The following is a 21,972-nucleotide window of genomic DNA, read 5'->3' as shown; positions in this document are numbered from 1 at the left end:
TCAAAGAGCAGCCTTGATGACTGCTAATGTGTAAATGTGAAGTTGATGAGGTGCAGCTCAGGTTGCCCCTACCCATATAATCCCAATTGTTTAGAGGAGACAAAAGAATATACAGTGGGCGAAATAAGTATTTGTTCCCTTGTTGATTTTGTAAGTTTGCTAACTGACAAAGACATGAACAGTCTATAATTTTAAGGGTAGGTTAATTTTAAAGGGAACCTGTCACCCCGTTTTTTCAGATTGCGATAAAAATACTGTTAAATAGGGCCTGCGCTGTGCGTTACAATAGTGTATGTAGTGTACCCTGATTCCCCACCTATGCTGCGAAATACATTACCAAAGTCGCCGTTTTTGCCTGTCAATCAGGCTGGTCAGGTCGGGTGGGCGTGGTCAAATCAGGCTGGTCAGGTCGGGTGGGCGTGGTCACAGCGCTGTTTCTTCCCCAGCTTTACGTTGGTGGCGTAGTGGTGTGCGCATGTCCCAGTGCCGAATCCACTTGCGCGCACGTGAAGAAACAGCGCCACGATCTGCGCTATTACTGTCTTCGGTGGGGGCGGCCATCTTCCTGGGGCCGCGCGTGCGCAGATGGAGTGCTCTGCTGCACGGGGCTTCAGGAAAATGGCCGCGGGATGCTGCGCGTGCGCAGAAGAGATCACGGCGGCCATTTTCCTGAAGCTGAGTATGCAAACTCGGCTTCAGGAAAATCTGAAAAAACGGGGGTGACAGGTTCCCTTTAACATTGAGAGATAGAATATCAAAAATAAAATCCAGAAAATCACATTGTATAAATTATATAAATATATTTGCATTTTGCAGTGATAAATAAGTATTTGATCCCTCTGGCAAACAAGACTTATTACTTAGTGGCAAAACCCTTGATGGCAAGCACAGCACTCACACGTTTGTTGTAGTTGATTATGAGGTTTGTGCACATGTCAGGAGGAATTTTGGTCCACTCCTCTTTGCAGATCATCTCTAAATCATTAAGATTTTGAGGCTGTCGCTTGACAACTCGGAGCTTCATCCCCACCCATAAGTTTTCAATGGGATGAAGGTCTGGAGACTGGGTAGGCCACTCCCTGACCTTATGTGCTTCTTTTTGAGCCACTCCTTTGTTGCCTTGACTGTATGTTTTGGGTCATAGTCTTGCTGGAAGACCAAGCCATGACCCATTTTTAATGTCCTGGCGGAGGGAAAGAGGTGGTCACTCAGGATTTTGCAGTACATGGCTCCATCCATTCTCCTATTGATGCGGTGAAGTAGTCCTGTGCCCTTAGGCAGGGTGTTCTTTGGGTCATAGGCAGCATTTCTCTTCCTCCAAACACGGCGAGTTGAGTTAATGCCAAAGACCTTAATTTTTGTCTCATCTGATCACAGCACCTTCTCCCAATCGCTCACAGAATCATCCAGGTGTTCATTGGCAAACTTCAGATGGGCCTGCACATGTGCCTTCTTGGGCACGGGAACCTTGCGGGCACTGCAGGATTTTAAACCTTTACAGCGTAATATGTTACCAATGGTTTTCTTGGCAACTGTGGTCAACAATTGTCAGCTTCTCACCCAGCATCTTACATATGGTTTTGTAGCCCATTCCAGCTTTGTGCAGGTCTATGATCTTGTCCCTGACATCCTTATAAAGCTCTTTGGTCTTGCCCATGTTGTGGTGTTTAGAGTCTGACTGATAAATTGAGTCTGTGGACAGGAGTCTTTTATAAAGGTGACTATGTAAGACAGCTGTCTTTAATGCAGGTAACGAGTTGATTAGGAGCATCTAACTGGTCTGTAGGAGCCAGAACTCTTAATGGTTGGTATGGGATCAAATACTTATTTCTCACTGCAAAATGCAAATAAATTTATATAATTTATACAATGTGATTTTCTGGATTTTATTTTTGATATTCTATCTTTCAATTTTAAAATTAACCTACCCTTAAAATTATAGACTGTTCATGTCTTTGTCAGTGGGCAAACTTACAAAATCAGCAAGGGACTAAATAAAGGACCACGTACATCGTAATGAGATATATGAAGGTGTGAACCAATTGCAGAACCTAGTTATTTTTGGCATGAAATATGTATAATTGGTCGGCAAAGGTTGAACTTGATAGGCCTATGTCTTTCTTCAACCTATTTAACTATGTAAATGCTCCTCTTAATCACACACCATTTACTTTTACATTTCTTTCACAAATCTTATTGTCTTGGAAAAATCACAAGGATAGCAAAAAACGGATTAAAGTGCTAATGATGGCAGTCTTCCCAGAGTTTGACTTTTCTTTTTTTTTCCAGTGCCCAGGCCCCTTTGCTTTGATGTTTCTCTGGACAATGGAGACACATCTAGCATTATTAAGAGGCACCCTCCACGAAGGCTCCAAGTAAGAAGAATTTAACAGGCATGCTATGGAGTTGCTTAGATTTTATGATAACAAATGTATTTACAATTAATAATTTACAAATGTACACATTTGTTTTCCTAAAGGTGACGTAAGTGATACATTATGGTAAGAGGAATTTAATGAAACCTGTTTGATGATTCATTCTGCCTCAACCACAGGCAGCATGAGTCAGAATCAGACTTCATCATTACGAATATGGATGCTTCACTCAAACGCCACAGCAAGCAGAAGCCAGGAACGAGGTGACTAAGCAAACTAGTTACTATAGGGAGGGGGAGGTCCCGTTGGCTTTTTCCTGCTCTGCTCTGCTCTGCTTTACAGACAGGTCTCTCCCAACACATATATAGAGTTTCAGAGTAAGGCCTCATTCATGCACCAGCATTTTCCATGTACGAGAAAAACGGACCAATTATATTGATCAGAGTTTGATCAGAATCTGGTCCAAGAGTCATCAGTTTTTTCCACACGTGGAGAAAAAAAAAGTTTCTCTATTTTCTCAATTCTGGAATGTAATCAAGAGGATGATGGATAGTCACAAGCCATCAAACAAACAACTGCTTACATTTTTGCACCAGAAGCAGTGTGAAAGACTGGTGGAAATCATGCCAAGACACATGAAAGCTGTGATTAAAAATCATGGTTATTCCACAAAATATTGATTTCTGAACTCTTCCTGAGTTAAAACATTAGTATTGTTGTTTCTAAATAATTATGAACTTGTTTTCTTTGATTATTTGAGGTCTGAAAGCAGTGTTTTTTTTTTCATTTTCCTTCGTTTTGCTTTTTATTTTGCTTTCATTTCAATTATTGCTTCGGAGACGTGTTGTCAGAAGTTTATAGAATAAAAGAACAATTTACGTTTTACTCAAAAATATACCTATAAAGAGAAAAATCAGACAAACTGAACATTTTGCAGTCGTCTCTTAATTTTTTCCAGAGCTGTTTAATCCTTAAATTTTCCTGCTTGATATTAAGATGAGTATTTTGTAAGTCCAGTAAGGCTACTTTCACACTTGCGTTGGTACGGGGCCGTCGCAATGTGTCGGCCCGACATACTGACGCACGTTGTGAAAATTGTGCACAACGTGGGCATCCGCTGCCCAGTCTATGTCCCGGGGAGGAGGGGGGCGGAGTTCCGGCCGCGCATGCGAGGTCGGAAATGGCAGATGCGATATACAAAAAAACATTACATTGAACTTTTTTTGTGATGACGGTCCGCCAAAACACAACGGATCCAGTGCGTGACGGATGCGACGTGTGGCCATCCATCGCGATCCGTCACTAATACAAGTCTATGGGCAAAAAACGCATCCTGCAAGCATATTTGCAGGATCCGTTTTTTGTCCAAAACGACGGATTGTGACGGATTGCAAAAAACGTGACAGTAGCCTTAGAGGGGAGATAAAAGAACCATTTTTACATGGATATTCAAAATAAGTACACCAGCCTCATCGGGTCAATGAGATCTAAAAGATATAATGATGTAGGAAGTGTATATTGTGAAACCTGGTGACAGATCCTGCTTAATAACTGTATATGAAAGAAGACTTTTAAAATTTGGTTTTAATTCCTTTTAATTTTCATATTATTGATAAGTTTTGTTTATTTTCAACGGTAACAAACCCTATTCCTAACCTAACTAGTTCTGCTGTTAGATAATCACACACCATATGCTAACTGACTTTTTTTCACCAGTATTTACACAAGAAAATCCCATGGCAGACAAAATGACTAGTGATAAAAATTCTCCATTAAATGTCACCTGCTTAACCCAGCAGGAAGTACAGCGGCATCTAAAAATCACTAAAATTGACAAATCTCCGGGCCCGGATGGGATACACCCCCGAGGAACTAAGTAAAATCATTGATAGACCATTATTTTTAATCTTTAAAGACTCCATAATAACAGGGTCTGTACCACAGGACTGGCGTATAGCAAATGTGTTGTCAAGGTTGATACATAAAATGAGAATAATGGGGATAGGGGAAAATATGTGTAAGTGGGTTAAGAGCTGGCTCAGGGATAGGAAACAAAGGGTGGTTATCAATGGAGCACACTCTGACTGGGTCGCGGTTAGCAGTGGGGTACCACAGAGGTCAGTATTGGGCCCTCTTCTTTTTAACATATTTATTAATGACCTTGTAGGGGGCATTCAGAGCAGAATTTCAATATTTGCAGATGACACTAATCTCTGCAGGGTAATCAATACAGAGGAGGACAATTTTATATTACAGGATGATTTATGTAAACTAGAGGCTTGGGCTGATAAATGGCAAATGAGCTTCAATGGGGATAAATGTAAGGTCATGCACTTGGGTAGAAGTAATAAGATGAATAACTATGTGCTTAATTCTAAAACTCTGAGCAAAACCGTCAATGAAAAAGACCTGGGTGTATGGGTGGATGACAAACTCATATTCAGTGGCCAATGTCAGGCAGCTGCTACAAAGGCAAATAAAATAATGGGATGCATTAAAAGAGGTATAGATGCACATGAGGAGAACATAATTTTACCTCTATACAAGTCACTAGTTCAACCACACTTAGAATACTGTGTACAGTTCTGGTCTCCGGTGTATAAGAAAGACATAGCTGAACTGGAGCGGGTGCAGAGAAGAGCGACCAAGGTTATTAGAGGACTGGGGGGTCTGCAATACCAAGATAGGTTATTACACTTGGGGCTATTTAGTTTGGAAAAAACGAAGGCTAAGGGGTGATCTTATTTTAATGTATAAATATATGAGGGGACAGTACAAAGACCTTTTTGATGATCTTTTTAATCATACTCCTGAGACAGGGACAAGGGGGCATCCTCTACGTCTGGAGGAAAGAAGGTTTAAGCATATATGCGGATTCTTTACTGTAAGAGCAGTGAGACTATGGAACTCTCTGCTGTATGATGTTGTAATGAGTGATCCATTCATTAATGGACTGGATACCTTTCTGGAAAAGTATAATGTTACAGGGTATATATACTAGATTCCTTGATAGGGCGTTGATCCAGGGAACTAGTCTGAATGCCGTATGTGCAGTCGGGAAGGAATTTTTTTCCCCAAAGTGGAGCTTACTCTTTGCCACATGGGTTTTTTTTTGCCTTCCTCCGGATCAACATGTTAGGGCATGTTAGGTTACGCTATGGGTTGAACTAGATGGACTCAAAGTCTTCCTACAACCTTAATAACTATGTTACTATGTAGATAAGAGGGGGATAAAACTGTACCTGGTCCAGCAATGATCTGTGTGTTAAATATATTGGCAGAACTGCACAAATCTCTCGGCTTGTTTGCTACTGTGGACAGAGTTAATAAAACTGTTTAATTTTTAGAATATGCAAAATTAGACTAGACAGTCGTAAAGGGGTTGTCCACAACTTAAATATTGATGTACTATCCTTAGGATAGGTGATCAAAACCGTAGCCTACTGAGGTGCATAGGAGCTGAGCTGCATTCAAGTGCAGTCTGAATTTCCGTGGACTCTTTGACTTAGGCTATGTGCACATGTTGCGGATTTCCCTGCGGATCCACAGCAGTGTTGATGCTGTGGATCTGCAGCAGTTTTCCAAGTGTTGTACAGTACCATGTAAATGTATGGAAAACAAAATCCACAGTGCACATGAGTCGCCCGCCTGAGCCATGGGGTACGGGGATGTCACGGTGGCTGCAACCCGATCCGTGGCCCTGGGCGCCCAATTAAAGGGGAAAGGTCTTTTAAAGGGTAATGTGAATAATGTCTATTGTTCATGACGCCACCTGTGGTGTTTGGTCAGTTGGGACCAATGTTGCTTAATGGGGTCCTCTGGGGTAATGTTATGCAGCAAGATGGTGACGCTTCCCACAGGTGAAGCGGGGTCCCCAGGGCTCCCAAGATGTATAGCACAGATGGTGTAGTGGATGATATAGTAAAGAACCAGCACACAAATTTGCAGTCTTTACCTGTCCTCAGTCCAGGGTACCAAGTGCAGGGTAGCTGTGGTCCTGCCGGCTTGGAGGCAATAGGGGATCCCTCTCCCAGGTGAGGTCCGTAAGCCTTTCCTACTTGCGCTACTTTAGTTGGCAAGGTCCCTGCCGCTTGAAGCTTGGTTGCAAAGTCCTCTCTCTTCTGTACTAAGACAGATGTCTGTACGATAGGCAGTGCGAGTCTGTTTATAGGGTCTCTATCATGACCCGGGCTCTCAGGTTACTGCTTCACCTCAGACGTAATGCGGGCAATTGACATACAGTCCTATGCCCTCCGGTTCTGTCGTGCGTCCTGGAGAACAACACGACCTCGGGCTCCCGGTACCCAGCCTCCGTGCTCCAACTCCTAGGGTGTCCTTCCGCTGTTCCCCTCCTGAGCCTTTTCTTCCTTCTGTGCTTCTTCCCTCTAAGCTCCTCCACTATTCAAATCCTTCAAGCTCTCACTCTTTCCAGGAGCCACAGCTCCTATGCGGCTGTGCAGCCCCTCCGTCTGTTCCAGACGTCTTTCTCCTCTCACTCCCTCCTCTACAACTCGCTGACTCCTCCTCCAGACCTGGATACATAATGTCTAAGGAAGCTCCCCTGAATCTGGGTCCTGAGCTCCCCCTCCACGCCTAGATTCAGATGTGTTGAATGTGAGTGCCTTACCTGATAGAATCTCCCTTTCCTCCAAGCGTGACATCACCCTCCCTGAAAGGAAGGCAACATCACTGTAACAACCGGTTACCTGGGGTGTTATACACATGCGGCGGAAAAAAATGTGCGGAAACGCAGCAGTGTTTTTTCTCCGCAGCATGTCAATTCTTTGTGCGGATTTCGCAGCGGTTTACACCTGCTCCTCAATAGGAATCAGCAGGTGTAAAACCACAGGTGGAATCCGCACAAAAACCGCTGTAAATCCGTGGCAAATCCGCGGGTAATCCACAGTGTGGTTTACCTGCGGATTTTGCAAAAACAGTGCGGAAAAATCCGCACACCAATCTGCAACATGTGCACATAGCCTTATATGGCCGAGTTGATCTGATAATCGTCTCCAACTCGGGCATACAGCAAATTATCCTCAGACTGGCTCCGAAAGGAAAAAATCGGACATGTGCACGGCCCCATAGAATAACATTGGTCCAAGTGAGATCAGATATTTTGTCATATGGAACTTGGATCGAAAATACGGTCATGTGCACGAGCCCTCAGCATAAACCATTAATAAATAGCTATACTTTATTTTTGTTTGATACTGTATATTAATACAAAGCTCATTGAGCCCAATTCATTATAGTATTTGCTTTTTTTGTCTTGTTTTTGTTTTTTATTGTTATTAGCCTGTTTTTGATTCTTCTTTTCATTTGCAAATTTTTTCAGATCTAATTTATATGTGTCCGCCTGTGTTTTTTTTTATGGTCACCATTGTGGCCAGGATTTGTTGTTTCCAAATGTTTTCAGCTAAATTATCAATTCTGACTTTTTAGAAAGCCACCAATTTTTTTCCCAATTGTAATCCAGTCTCCCAGCCTGGAGTGGTTATATGTAATTGTAAATTAAAATTTTACAAGATATTATTTAGAACGTGCAACTTTTTGCAATACAAAGGTGCAAAAAAAAAACGGTAAAAGACAAAAACAAAGAGCATTAGTGTCATTTTTAAGAACTTGCACAAAAGACTTAACAAATATCATAAGAAAAAAAAGGAAAGGGACTTAAAAAAAATCTGCAAATGATGATTTGGGCCCCTAGTGTTTGGTTTTCTTCCAAGTTTGATATGCTATTATTTGAATATTTGCAGTTCTGTTTCTGTTTGGCAATATTATACACTCTATGAGATAATAGGTACTGCCATCTAATGGTCATATCCAGATGATGCATTGAAACAGTTCTTGGTAACTAAAATCTAGAGAATTAAAGCATCACTGATTTAATAGCCCAGTTGGGATCTGTTTGTAGCCCTGTGGTGCCATGTCCTAGGTTTTACATTGTAATGATAAGCAAATTGAAGGCATTGATGTGTCTCTAGAAGCACAGAGATGCAACATAAAACGTGTCAGTACTGCTTTACAGCTCTGCCAGGGTAGATAGTGTTACAGATCGTTGAGGATCCACACTTGGAGCAGGTTGCAATAAAGCCAATGGCTGAGAATATATGGAGTCAATTAAATGAAACATTTTATTTGGCGCTGATACAAAGAATCACTAATCGACCTCAGTTCTTTGGGAATTGCATAAAAGGATCAGATACAGGGTCCATTCTAAGAGAACATGACTTCTAAACAGATGGCATATTTCCACTTCAAAGTAAGAAGTGCTCACTTGGTCACTGAGCCATGTGCGGTTTTGACATTCGCAATCAACTGAGAAATAAATAGGAATTGTTTGTTGCATTTACATAAACCATCATAATTTATATTGAAGACACCTAGAGGTCATCTCCATCTTTAAAGGGATGACTTGGATTAGCTAATTAGACACAGCAACACTTTTTCCAAAGGTTGTGAAAGGTATTGTAGCTTGGGTGACGGATCGTGCAGGGGAAGAGGTGTGTCGACTTCACTCACCTCTGGGGAGGGGAGAGAATGACCCAGCAGGGATTGGCTCTCTGGCACCCCCACTTACCCCAGGTCAGTCAGGGAACTGGACCGAGGGCAAATAGTCGCCAGAGAGGCTTCCCTTATAGGTGCACTCCCAGTGAGCGGGGATATATATCACCAGTCCAGGCTGGGGATATACAGCTCTGGCAAAAATTAAGAGACCACCACATCAAAACCCTATCATGGGCAGCCCAATCTCCAGACCTGAACCCCATTGAAAACCTCTGGAATGTAATCAAGAGGATGATGGATAGTCACAAGCCATCAAACAAAGAAGACCTGCTTACATTTTTGTGCCAGAAGCAGTGTAAAAGACTGGTGGAAAGCATGCCAAGACGCATGAAAGCTGTGATTAAAAACTATGGTTATTCCACAAAATATTGATTTCTGAACTCTTCCTGAGTCAAAACATTAGTATTATTGATTCTAAATGATTATGAACTTGTTTTCTTTGCATTATTTGAGCTCTGGAAGCACTGGGTTTTTTAATTTTGACTATGTTTCTTTGTCACAAAAAAACCTAAATTTATTGCTTGGAAATTCGGAGACATGTTGTCAGAAGTTTATAGAATAAAAGAACAATTTACATTTTACTCAAAACTATACTTATAAAGAGAAAAATCAGACAAACTGAATATTTTGCAGTGGTCTGTTAATTTTTGCCAGAGCTGTATATATAAACCTCCTGGCCGTCATTGTCAGAGTTCCCCACTAATACAGTACGATTTTCCGCCACCAGTTCCTCATTAGACATAAGCCCTGTCTGACCACAGGCTTATATTGGATCAGAAACCAACCACAGGTAGTGCATAATAACCAACTGAGAATGCGGATGTGGGGATTCGTGAATCGAGATTAAAGAGCAGCTCAAGATTAATTTTGTGTTTAATCGCCGAAAGGCACACTAAAAAGATACAGGTATATATACAAGAACAATATACAAGTATACAGTCAGAAGTGTAATACAAGGGTAGGATACAGATAGATTACAATAACAGTGTTATGTAGCATGTGACCAAAGAGAGGGACTGATGAATCACAGGTCCAAATCTTTGTGGTTCTCTGGCCGCATCAGCTAATGGGCCTCCTGCCAGTAGAAAAACTCAGTCTAGAATGGGGAGCTGCCTATTATCCCCAAGGCTGCGCCCTCCTACATGCTGCACCAACCCTTGGGCTGTGCAGTATCTCTCCTCCCATATCTGAGAGCATGGTTTTCTGACCAGAACCGTGGATGCCCATAACTTTCTGTCCGAAACGCTAAATTGGTCGGTGGCAGCGCCACTAGGTTCTGATGGATTTTTATCTGTGCAGGAGACCAAATGCAGCTACCATATTTAATTTCTGGTAGCTATGCTTTATATCTCAATAATGCAGATTTCTAGAGGTGACTGGATGGTATGGGCTTGTGGGAAAAGGAATGCAGATACAGATGGATTACAGTTACCATGTTATGTAGCATGTGGCCACAGGGAGGCACTGATGAATCTCAGGTCCAAATCTTTGTGATTCTCTGGCCGCATCAGTCGATGGGCCTCCTGCCAGTAGAATAACTCTGTCTAGAATGAGGAGCTGCCTATTATCTCCTAGGCTGCTCCCTCCCATACACTGCACCAATCCCTGGGCTGTGCAGCCTCCCTCCTCTCATATCTGAGAGCATAGTTTTCCAGCCAGAACTGTGGATGCCCGTAACATTCTGCCCAAAGCTCTAAATGGGTCAGCGGCGGCGCTACTGGGTTCTGCTGGATTTTATCTGTGCAGGGAGACCAAATATGGCTATCATATTTAATTTCTGGTAGCTTTGCTTTATAACTCAATAACGCAGGGTTCTAGAGGTGGCAGCATGGTATGGGCTTGTGGGGAAAGGAAATTCCGATTATGTGCTCAGCTAGGTTCAGAGATATTGCATTCTTTTATTATAGATCATTTTCTAGATTCAATATCTCAAAGCCTTGTGCTGGGAACCTGAGACCTGTGGTGCCACAATGTCTGCATGGCAGCCTGAGTCAAACAGAGGAAACCAGTTGGCTGGTAACCGCACAAAAGTTCACACCCCTATGATAATTCCTGGACTTGGTGCTGGGGAAACTCCGTTTTGCTTGAGCTAATTAAATAAAGCCATTGGTCTGCCCTGTCCAAGGAAGTGCCTTAGTGGGCAATGAGGTCAAATAGTTTAATGTGTATTTGACTTCCCTTTTGGCCTGGGGGAATGCCAAAGGTGGGGGCTGAGTTTGGGAGCAAGTATTTTGGACCAAACTGTATCTGATTCCATCAGATATCAAAATTATATCAATTAGATATCATTTTCCCATATCTCACAGCTTAGTCATATTTACTTGATTATGGGAGAGTGTTGCTGCTTCTGGAAAAACAAAAAAGCTGACTTTTCCCTAATCTTGGATAAGGCCTTTAAAGAGAACTTGTCAGCTCGATTCATGCTGCATAAACCACGGGCAGCATGAATCAGAGCCTGGCCACACAATTGCAGTCGATTATATTTTTCTCTAAAAAGCTCTAGTGTTTTAGAGAAAATATAGCTAGAAGATCACCCAGCGACCACTGCCAGAGACAGACTAGTCCAATCCCTTCCTTGAATGCTCCGAGCACAGCTCCAGATGATTGACAGGTCTCTCCCACATTGACAGACCTGTCAATCACCTTTCGCAGGGCTGGGAAAAGCTGTCCCAGGGTGGCACCGTACTAGTCTCATGTCGCCCAGGTCCCTGTCTGGATCTTCTATCCATATTTTCTATGAAATGTTGGCGTGTTTCAGGGATAGTTGAAAGATCCGTCCGGGGAGCATAGATCAGACTAGTCCGGTGCTACCTCCAGCCAGCTTTTCCCAGCTCTGCTCTTGCTATGCAGAGACTTGTCAATCAATTAGAACGGTGCGGGTAGAAGCTGGTTGGTGGCGGCATTGGACTTGTCTCGTCTCGTTCCTGGTTATTGTCCCCATCTGAAGTATTTCAGAGAAAAATATACATGTTTGCAATTGTGTAGTCAGGTTTTAATTCATGCTAGCCGCAGGTTGTGAAGTATGAATCAGCTGACAGGTTTCTTTTACCTTATTCATACTTTTCCAGGAATAATAACAAAAGAATGGCAAAATGTAGAGTACTAAGAAAAAATGTACTGGAGGTGAAAGTATTCTTTATAAATACCTAGGGTGCAAAAGGATAACCATTTCCTAAATGGGTTAAACAGGAAAGGGGCACAGTCAGACATCCGTATAAATCGGGCCAGGATTAGGCCTGACCGGCGGCTTTCTCAATCTGAGCATGACAGCCTCATATATTTCTATGCAGCTTTCACGCTCAGGTAGGGAGAGCTGTGGCCAGTCTGAGCACTTAGGTCCGATATTGGTCCAATTTATACGGTCGTCTGAGTGCACCCTTAGAAAAGCATGGCTCTTTTGCAGAGCCACAACAGACTTTAGGTTGTGTGTAGTATTGCAGCGTAACCCAATCCACTATTTTAGAGCTGTGCTGACAGCTGTAGTAAAGAGCTGGTGTGGCCCTGCTGTAGGAAGAAAGCAGCCATGTTTTTCCAATCCATAACAGCCCCTGTAGTATTTATTTATTGATTGTTTTGGTGGAAGAATATATATATACAGTATATACCGTTGTGCTCAAAAGTTTACATACCCCAGCAGAATTTTTGCTTTCTTGGCCTTTTTTTTTCAGAGAATATGAATGATAACACCAAAATGCAGTTCTCCTAGCATATCCTCACCCATCTCCTGTAGACTGTGAGCCCTGGCGGGCAGGGTACTCTCTCCTTCTGTACCTGTGTGCCTTGTATTGCTCATGATTATTGTTCTTCTCTATGTATGCACCCTTTTTTCACATGTAAAGCGCCATGGAATAAATGGCACTAAAAAAAAATAAATAATAACTTTTTTTCCACTCATGGTTAGTGGTTGGGTGAAGCCATTTATTGTCAAACTATTATGTTTTCTCTTTTCAAATCATAATGTCAACCCAAAACATCCAAATGACCCTGACCAAAAGTTCACATACCCTTGTCATTTTGAAATAACACCTACAAGCGATAGGCCTAACATATGATCACCAAGTGATCCCTTCAACTATAAAGATATAACCCATAGAGAACAACGAAGGTACAAATATGTAAAATAGTATAATAATAATAATAATCTTTATTTTTATATAGCGCTAACATATTCCGCAGCGCTTTACAGTTTTGCACATTATCATCACTGTCCCCATTGAGGCTCACAATCTAAATTCCCTATCAGTATGTCTTTGGATAAATTTATTGAAATACCAAAATATCAACAATACATATATATTCAAAATTGGCACAAATAGTATACAAAAAATAGCATAACCCTATAAATAAGGGGGGAATAAAGTTGGCTGTGTATCAGAAAAAACCCGATGGGGCCACATCCATCCAGGTATATATCACCTGTTGTGAATTCCGCTCTTGGGCTCCCTCCGGTGGTTGTAAGTAGCATTTTTGTGAGTTCTGCTCTTTGGCTCCCTCCTGTGGTTTTTAGTGGTATGGCTGCTTCTTGGATTTAGCTTCAGCAGCTGTTTTCACTGATCATCTTTCTGGCTCGGCTATATTAGTCTGGCCTTATCCCTCATTCAATGTCAGTTTTCAATTGTTCCTGCCTGGAGTCATTGCTCTTAGGACTTTCCTGACACTCTGACCAGTTCATCAAAGCTAAGTCCTTGCTTGTCCTTTTGCGGTTCTCTTGTTGTGGACTTGTTGTTCAGCACTTTCTTTGTTTTTGTTCATTTGTCCAGCTTTTCAGTATAGATCTATTCAGCTAAGCTGGAAGCTCTGGGCAGCAGAGTTTGCCCTCCACACCTTTAGTCAGGTGTGGAGATTTTTGCATTTCTCTGCGGTGGACTTTTTCTAGTTTTTTTACTGACCGCACAGCGTTCTGTCCTGTACTATTTTCTATCTAGCTAGAAGTGGCCTCCTGTGCTAAATCTTGTTTCATACTACGTATGTCATTTCCTTCTCCTCTCACAGTCATTATTTGTGGGGGGCTAATCTATCCTTTGGGGATTTTCTCTGAGGCAAGATAGTTTTCCTGCTTCTATCTTTAGGGGTAGTTAGCTCTTAGGCTGTGACGAGATGCCTAGGCCGAGTTAGGAGCATTCCACGGCTACTTCTAGTGTTGTGTTGAGCTTAGGGACTGCGGTCAGTATAGTTGCCACCTGCTCAGAGCTAGACGCATGTCGCTCCTTAATCACCAGATCACAACAATCACCATAACTAGACAAGAGAGCAGATCCACACTTAAATTACTATTGCCCATTTATAAATGTCCGATATTGCTTGCATGTGCTTTAGAGCACTAATATAACGATATTATAGTATCATAAGTAGCTAAATCTATCATGAGCTACCAATATCAAGAGCACATATCAGCGGTATGTACAAACTCCTACCCACTACTAAGCACAGAGAAACAAAGTAATATCTCGGTGTAACCTGAATCTATTATAGAGTGCTCAACCTTAAAGCGTAATGGAGCTAGTATGTGATGGCATATAGATAAAATACATGCCAAACAATCATCCTATAAAGAGGTTGAACTACACCATAAGAGCTCATAAGATACTTGTAGTGATAGTGCAGGCCTGGATGGTGGTCCCGTAGCGCACCTCGACGCGCGTTTCACTACCCCTGCAGTTTCGTCAGGAGGTTGGTGAATATTGTGTTTACCCAACTATTTATCCTAAACAGTGATTGTATGCCTCTGTAGCAGCTGTGAACTGCGCGCATTCACCATTTTGAGGGGGGCGGCGCTCAAGTGATGCGTCAAACGGAGACGTGACCCGGTCACATGACCGGATCCGTAACCATGCCGACGCGACGCCATGCAGAGCTACCGCCCACCTCACTGAGAAGCAGCGCATGCTCGGTGCGCGCTCCAGCCATCTAACCCCAGTGTATAAGTGTAAACATATACAAAAATGGCCGGGTGAGCTGGCAAGGACCTACATCGAAACAAAAGGTGTCTAAATATGTCAAAGTCCCTAAGATACCTCACCCATGGGAATGTATAACTATACATAAATTCAAATAGATCAAAATTATGATAACATGGAAGTCTTACACATACAGAGCTTGTTATAGATGTAACGATATTAGAACATAACTATTTAAACTAGATGCAATATTACATATCATTCCGTACATACATAATTATACAGCCAAATTTCAAAATATATTATCATAAGTTATAGGACATCCACATATCGGGAGGTCCTCACTTGCAAATAGAATAAACTGTTGCAACTTGGTATAGAGTACTGTACTCAATTCATTTCAGAATGAGATGTTATGATGAGTAGATCTCCATAGAATGTATGATTTCTCTTCATCCGTTCTCATCAGGATCTCATGGTCATCAAACTCTTATATCATTAATTCAGAATGATAGCTCTGTAATGGTAAGACTGTAATAGATATATTTGTTATTCTCAAAGCATTCCTCATAGAGCCATAAATGTATTGTGCTAGATGTTAGTAGGCCACAGAATAAGATATAAAAACCATTGCAACAAGACAAAACAAACTAAAATACATATAAAACACCTTATTAAAAATTTGCGCTATTTATAAAAAGGATTTGAAGCTTAAAGGGAACCTGTCACCCCGAAAATCGTGGGTGAGGTAAGCCCACCGGCATCAGGGGCTTATCTATAGCATTCTGTAATGCTGTAGATAAGCCCCCGATGTTACCTGAAAAAGGAGAAAAAGACGTTATATTATACTCACCCAGGGGCGGTCCCGCTGCTGGTCAGGTCGGATGGGCGTCTCCGGTCCGCTGCGGCGCCTCCCATCTTCTTTCCATGACGTCCTCTTCTGATCTTCAGCCACGGGTCCGGCGCAGGCGTACTTTGCTCTGCCCTGTTGAGGGCAGACAAAGTACTGCAGTGCGCAGGCGCCGGGCCTCTGACCTTTCCGGCGCCTGCGCACTGCAGTACTATCCTCTGCCCTCAAGAGGGCAGAGCAAAGTACGCCTGCGCCGGAGCCGTGGCTGAAGATCAGAAGAGGACGTCATGGAAAGAAGATGGGAGGCGCCGCAGCGGACCGGAGACGCCCATCCGACCTGACCAGCAACGGGACCGCCCCTGGGTGAGTATAATCTAACGTCTTTTTCTCCTTTTTCAGGTAACATCGGGGGCTTATCTACAGCATTACCGAATGCTATAGATAAGCCCCTGATGCCGGTGGGCTTACCTCACCCGCGATTTTCAGGGTGACAGGTGCCCTTTAAAGATTCATTGAGGCCCTTGGGGGTGACTGTATCAAGGCAGACTATCCACTTAGCCTCCCTTTTTAAAAGTTCCTTCTTATAGTCACCTCCTCGTATGCCTAACTGCACCCTGTCTATCCCTCTAACCTTAAGCCATTTGGGATTACTATTGTGATGGTTCCTGAAGTGCCTAGGGATGGTTTTAAGTATTGTGGTGTCTTGGACCGAAGCCGCATTTCTGATATCCCTCATATGTTTCAGAGTCCTGACTTTCAATTGGCGAGTGGTCATTCCTATGTAATTAAGTTTACACAGACAATATGCATAATAAATAACCATATCTGTTGTACATGAGATATGGTGCGTTATTGTATAAGTCTGAGTGGCAGCACTATTGTCAAATGTAAACGCTCTTTCTACACATTGACATGCAAAGCAGTCCCCACATTGGAAGCTACCCCATTTTGGGCCTGCTCTATCCGAAAATGGTGATCTATATGGTGCCACATAGTGGCTACGTGTCAACAAATCTTTAAGATTTTTAGAGCGTCTCCAAGTGACAGAAGGATTAGATGGCACATATCTACATAAATCCTCATCTGCATGCAGGATGGGCCAATACTTTTTCAGTATATCCATGATGTCTGTCCATCTTGAATTAAAGGTTGTGATCAACCTGACTGGTTGTTCACCCTGCTGAGATCTTTTTTTCTTTTGAGTAAGTAGCTGACTTCTAGGAGTAGCTCGGACTCTCCTGTACCCCTTTCTAATGGCCTTGTGATTGTAACCTCTTTTCTGCAAATTATTTGTCAAAATTTTAGCCTGATTCTGAAATTTTATATAGTCCGAACATTGACCCTTGTGATTTTGGCCGGATAACATGCACAGAAGTTGACACAAATGGGTTTGAATGGCTACTAAAGGTAACATCCTCACCTGTGACCTGTTTGCTTGTAATCAGTCTGTGTGCATAAAAAATTAGTAAGTTTCTGGGATCCAGACAGACTCTTGCATCTTTCATCCAGCCATTGACGTTTCTGGATTGTGAGTCATGGGGGAAAGTAAAAGAATGGTCAACGGATCCAAGGGAAAAGGTAGTTCAACTGTATAAAACAGGAAAGGGATACAAAAAAATATCCAAGAAATTGATAATGCCAGTCAGCAGCATTCAAACTGTGATTAACAAATGGAAAATCAGGGGCTCTGTAAAAACAAAACCACAGTCAGGTAGACCAATATAAAAATCGTAGGACTGCCCCATGAGAATGCCGTGACGTGGCGGGGTGGCTCAAAGAATTGATCAATTTTTTGCTACATGTCTCATTTTGATATACAGTCAGAAATTAATATGTGCATTTGCACTTTTTGTATTGCGTTCTGACCACAAGCAGCGCTGGCTTCTCCCCTTTTGGTTCAACAAAAATGTCATCCACAACTGCCAGGAAAATTGTTCGGGATGCAAAGAAAAACCCACAAATAACATCAGCTGAAATACAGGACTCTCTGAAAACTAGCGGTGTGCCTGTATCAAGATGTACAATAAGGAGGCACTTGAAGAAAAATGGGTTGCATGGTCGAGTTGCCAGAAGAAAGCCATTACTGTGCAAATGCCACAAAGTACCTCGCTTACAATATGCAAAACAACACAGAGACAAGCATCAAAACTTCTGAAACAAGGTAATTTGGAGTGATGAGAACAAAATTGAACATTTTGGCTACAACCATAAACGTTACATTTGGGGGGAGGTCAACAAAGCCTATGATGAAAGGAACACCATTCCTACTGTAAAACACAGAGGTGGATCGCTGATGTTTTGGGGACGAATGAGCTACAAAGGCACAGGAAACTTGGTCAAAGTTGAAGGAAAGATGAATGCAGCAAGTTATCAGCAAATACTGGAGGTAAATTTGCACTCATCAGCCCAGAAGCTATGCATGAGACGTACTTGGACGTTCCAACATGACAATCATCCAAAACACCAGGCCAAGTCAACCTGTCATTGGCTACAGCAGAACAAAGTGAAGGTTCTGGAGTGGCCATCTCAGTCTTCTGACCTCATTATTATTGAGCCACTCTGGGGAGATCTCAAGCTCGCAGTTCATGCTAGACAGCCCAGGAATTTACAGGAACAGGAGGTTTTTTGCCAAGAAGAGTGGGCAGCTTTACCATCTGAGAAAATAAAGAATCTCATCCACAACTACCAGAAAAGGCTTCAAGCTGTCATTGATGTTAGAGCAGGAAATAAACGGTATTAAAAAATGGGGTAAGTTAACTTTTGATCGGGGTCTTTTGGATGTTTTGGGTTGTCATTATGATCTGAAAAGAGAAATCACAGTAGTTTGACAATAAATGGCTTGAGTGGAGAAAAAGATTTGGTGTTATCATTCATATTCTCTGAAAAAAAGCCAAGAAAGCAAAAATTATGTTGGGGTATGTAAACTTTTGAGCACAACTGTATACTGAAATACATAGCATGAGATAGGTGCTCAAATTTCTCTTAGGATATGTGCACAACAAGACTTTTTGCTCATTTTTTGAAGCAGAAACTGAGCAAAAACTCAAAGTTTTGGGGGGAGTTTTGAGATTTGGAAGAGGATTTGGAGAGTTTCCGCTGAATTTCCTATAAAAAAAATTAAGCAAAGAGACTCATGACTTAGACTGTGTTCACACACAGATTTTTTAGCATCAATTATCCTGACTAAAAATTCCACACCTAAAAACTGTGACTAAAAGTCTCATGTTTTTTGGAATTTTTTTAATGCGTTTTTTTCAGCATGGTTTTTAATGTGTTATTAATCCTAACATGGCGTATGTCAACATGATGTGGCATTTCGCACATTTCCACTGCAAAAATCCTCACCAAAGATGTGTGAAAAAAGAACATTAATAAGCCAAGATATTGACACAATGCTCCTTTTTTTCCCTTAACCCCTCTGTGACCTTAGACGTACTATCCCGTCGAGGTGCCCTGGGCTTATCTGACCCTGGACGGGATAGTACGTCATAGCCGATCGGCCGCGCTCACGGGGGGAGCGCGGCCGATCGCGGCCGGGTGTCAGCTGCTTATCGCAGCTGACATCCGGCACTATGTGCCAGGAGCGGTCACGGACCGCCCCCGGCACATTAACCCCTGGCACACCGCGATCAAAGATGATCGCGATGTGCCGGCGGTACAGGGAAGCACCGCGCAGGGAGGGGGCTCCCTGCGGGCTTCCCTGAGCCCCCCGCAGCAACGCGATGTGATCGCGTTGCTGCGAGGGTCTCCTCACCTCCCTCCCTGCTCGAGCCCCGGATCCAAGATGGCCGCGGATCCGGGTCCTGCAGGGAGGGAGGTGGCTTCACAGAGCCTGCTCAGAGCAGGCACTGTGAAGCAGCCTGCACTCCTATCAGATCAGTGATCTGACAGAGTGCTGTGCACACTGTCAGATCACTGATCTGTGATGTCCCCCCCTGGGACAAAGTAAAAAAGTAAAAAAAAAAATTTCCAAATGTGTAAAAAAAATAAAAAAAAATATTCCAAAATAATGAAAAAAAAAAAAAAATATTATTCCCATAAATACATTTCTTCATCTAAATAAAAAAAAAAAAAACCAATAAAAGTACACATATTTAGTATCGCCGCGTCCGTAACGGCCCGACCTATAAAACTGGCCCACTAGTTAACCCCTTCAGTAAACACCGTAAGAAAAAAAAAAAAAAAACGAGGCAAAAAACAACGCTTTATTATCATACCGCCGAACAAAAAGTGGAATAACACGCGATCAAAAGGACAGATATAAATAACCATGGTACCGCTGAAAGCGTCATATTGTCCCGCAAAAAAAGAGCCGCCATACAGCATCATCAGCAAAAAAATAAAAAAGTTATAGTCCTGAGAATAAAGCGATGCAAAAATAATTATTTTTTCTGTAAAATAGTTTTTATCGTATAAAAGCACCAAACCATAAAAAAATGATATAAATGAGGTATCGCTGTAATCGTACTGACCCGAAGAATAAAACTGATTTATCAATTTTACCAAACGCGGAACGGTATAAACGCCTCCCCCAATAGAAATTCATGAATAGCTGGCTTTTGGTCATTCTTCCTCACAAAAATCGGAATAAAAAGCGATAAAAAAATGTCACGTGCCCAAAAATGTTTTCAATAAAAACGTCAACTCGTCCCGCAAAAAACAAGACCTCACATGACTCTGTGGACCAAAATATGGAAAAATTATAGCTCTCAAAATGTGGTATTGCAAAAAATATTTTTTGCAATAAAAAGGGTCTTTCAGTGTGTGACGGCTGCCAATCATAAAAATCCGCTAAAAAACTCGCTATAAAAGTAAATCAAACCCCCCTTCATCACCCCCTTAGTTAGGGAAAAATAAAAAAAAATGTATTTATTTCCATTTTCCCATTAGGGCTAGGGTTAGGGCTAGGGTTAGGGCTAGGGCTAGGGTTAGGGCTAGGGTTAGGGCTAGGGTTAGGGTTAGGGTTAGGGCTAGGGTTAGGGCTAGGGTTAGGGCTAGGGTTAGGGCTAGGGTTAGGGCTAGGGCTAGGGTTAGGGCTAGGGTTAGGGCTAGGGTTAGGGCTAGGGTTAGGGCTAGGGTTAGGGTTAGGGCTAGGGTTAGGGCTAGGATTAGGGTTAGGGTTAGGGTTGGGGCTACAGTTAGGGTTGGGGCTAAAGTTAGGGTTAGGGTTTAGATTACATTTACAGTTGGGAATAGGGTTGGGATTAGGGTTAGGGGTGTGTCAGGGTTAGAGGTGTGGTTAGGGTTACCGTTGGAATTAGGGTTAGGGGTGTGTTTAGATTAGGGTTTCAGTTATAATTGGGGGGTTTCCACTGTTTCGGCACATCAGGGGCTCTCCAAACACGACATGGCGTCCGATCTCAATTCCAGCCAATTCTGCGTTGAAAAAGTAAAACAGTGCTCCTTCCCTTCCGAGCTCTCCTGTGTGCCCAAACAGGGGTTTACCCCAACATATGGGGTATCAGCGTACTCAGGACAAATTGGACAACAACTTTTGTGGACCAATTTCTCCTGTTACCCTTGGGAAAATACAAAACTGGGGGCTAAAAAATAATTTTTGTGGGAAAACAAAAAGATTTTTTATTTTCACGGCTCTGCGTTATAAACTGTAGTGAAACACTTGGGGGTTCAAAGTTCTCACAACACATCTAGATAAGTTCATTGAGGGGTCTAGTTTCCAATATGGGGTCACTTGTGGGGGGTTTCTACTGTTTAGGTACATTAGGGGCTCTGCAAACGCAATGTGACGCCTGCAGACCAATCCATCTAAGTCTGCATTCCAAATGATGCTCCTTCCCTTCCGAGCCCTCCCATGCGCCCAAACGGTGGTTCCCCCCCACATATCGGGTATCAGCGTACTCAGGACAAATTGGACAACAACTTTTGTGGACCAATTTCTCCTGTTACCCTTGGGAAAATACAAAACTGGGGGCTAAAAAATAATTTTTGTGGGAAAACAAAAAGATTTTTTATTTTCACGGCTCTGCGTTATAAACTGTAGTGAAACACTTGGGGGTTCAAAGTTCTCACAACACATCTAGATAAGTTCATTGAGGGGTCTAGTTTCCAATATGGGGTCACTTGTGGGGGGTTTCTACTGTTTAGGTACATTAGGGGCTCTGCAAACGCAATGTGACGCCTGCAGACCAATCCATCTAAGTCTGCATTCCAAATGATGCTCCTTCCCTTCCGAGCCCTCCCATGCGCCCAAACGGTGGTTCCCCCCCACATATCGGGTATCAGCGTACTCAGGACAAATTGGACAACAACATTTAGGGTC

General features: G+C 42.6%; 1 protein-coding gene across 2 annotated transcripts in view; it reads left to right on the top strand.

Moving 5' to 3' along the window:
* The window catches only part of CCDC198 (coiled-coil domain containing 198), a 38,080-nt gene that overhangs the window by 2,501 nt on the left and 13,607 nt on the right, over positions 1–21,972 (top strand). For both annotated transcript variants that reach the window (XM_069733163.1, XM_069733154.1), the window contains exon 2: positions 2,290–2,375. In XM_069733163.1, the coding sequence (XP_069589264.1) occupies positions 2,290–2,375 (86 nt within the window). The remainder of the gene's footprint in view (positions 1–2,289; positions 2,376–21,972) is intronic.

Source organism: Ranitomeya imitator, chromosome 1 (genome assembly GCF_032444005.1).
Source record: "Ranitomeya imitator isolate aRanImi1 chromosome 1, aRanImi1.pri, whole genome shotgun sequence".
NCBI classification, from domain to species: Eukaryota; Metazoa; Chordata; class Amphibia; order Anura; family Dendrobatidae; genus Ranitomeya; species Ranitomeya imitator.
This window is presented reverse-complemented; position numbering and strand designations above follow the sequence as displayed.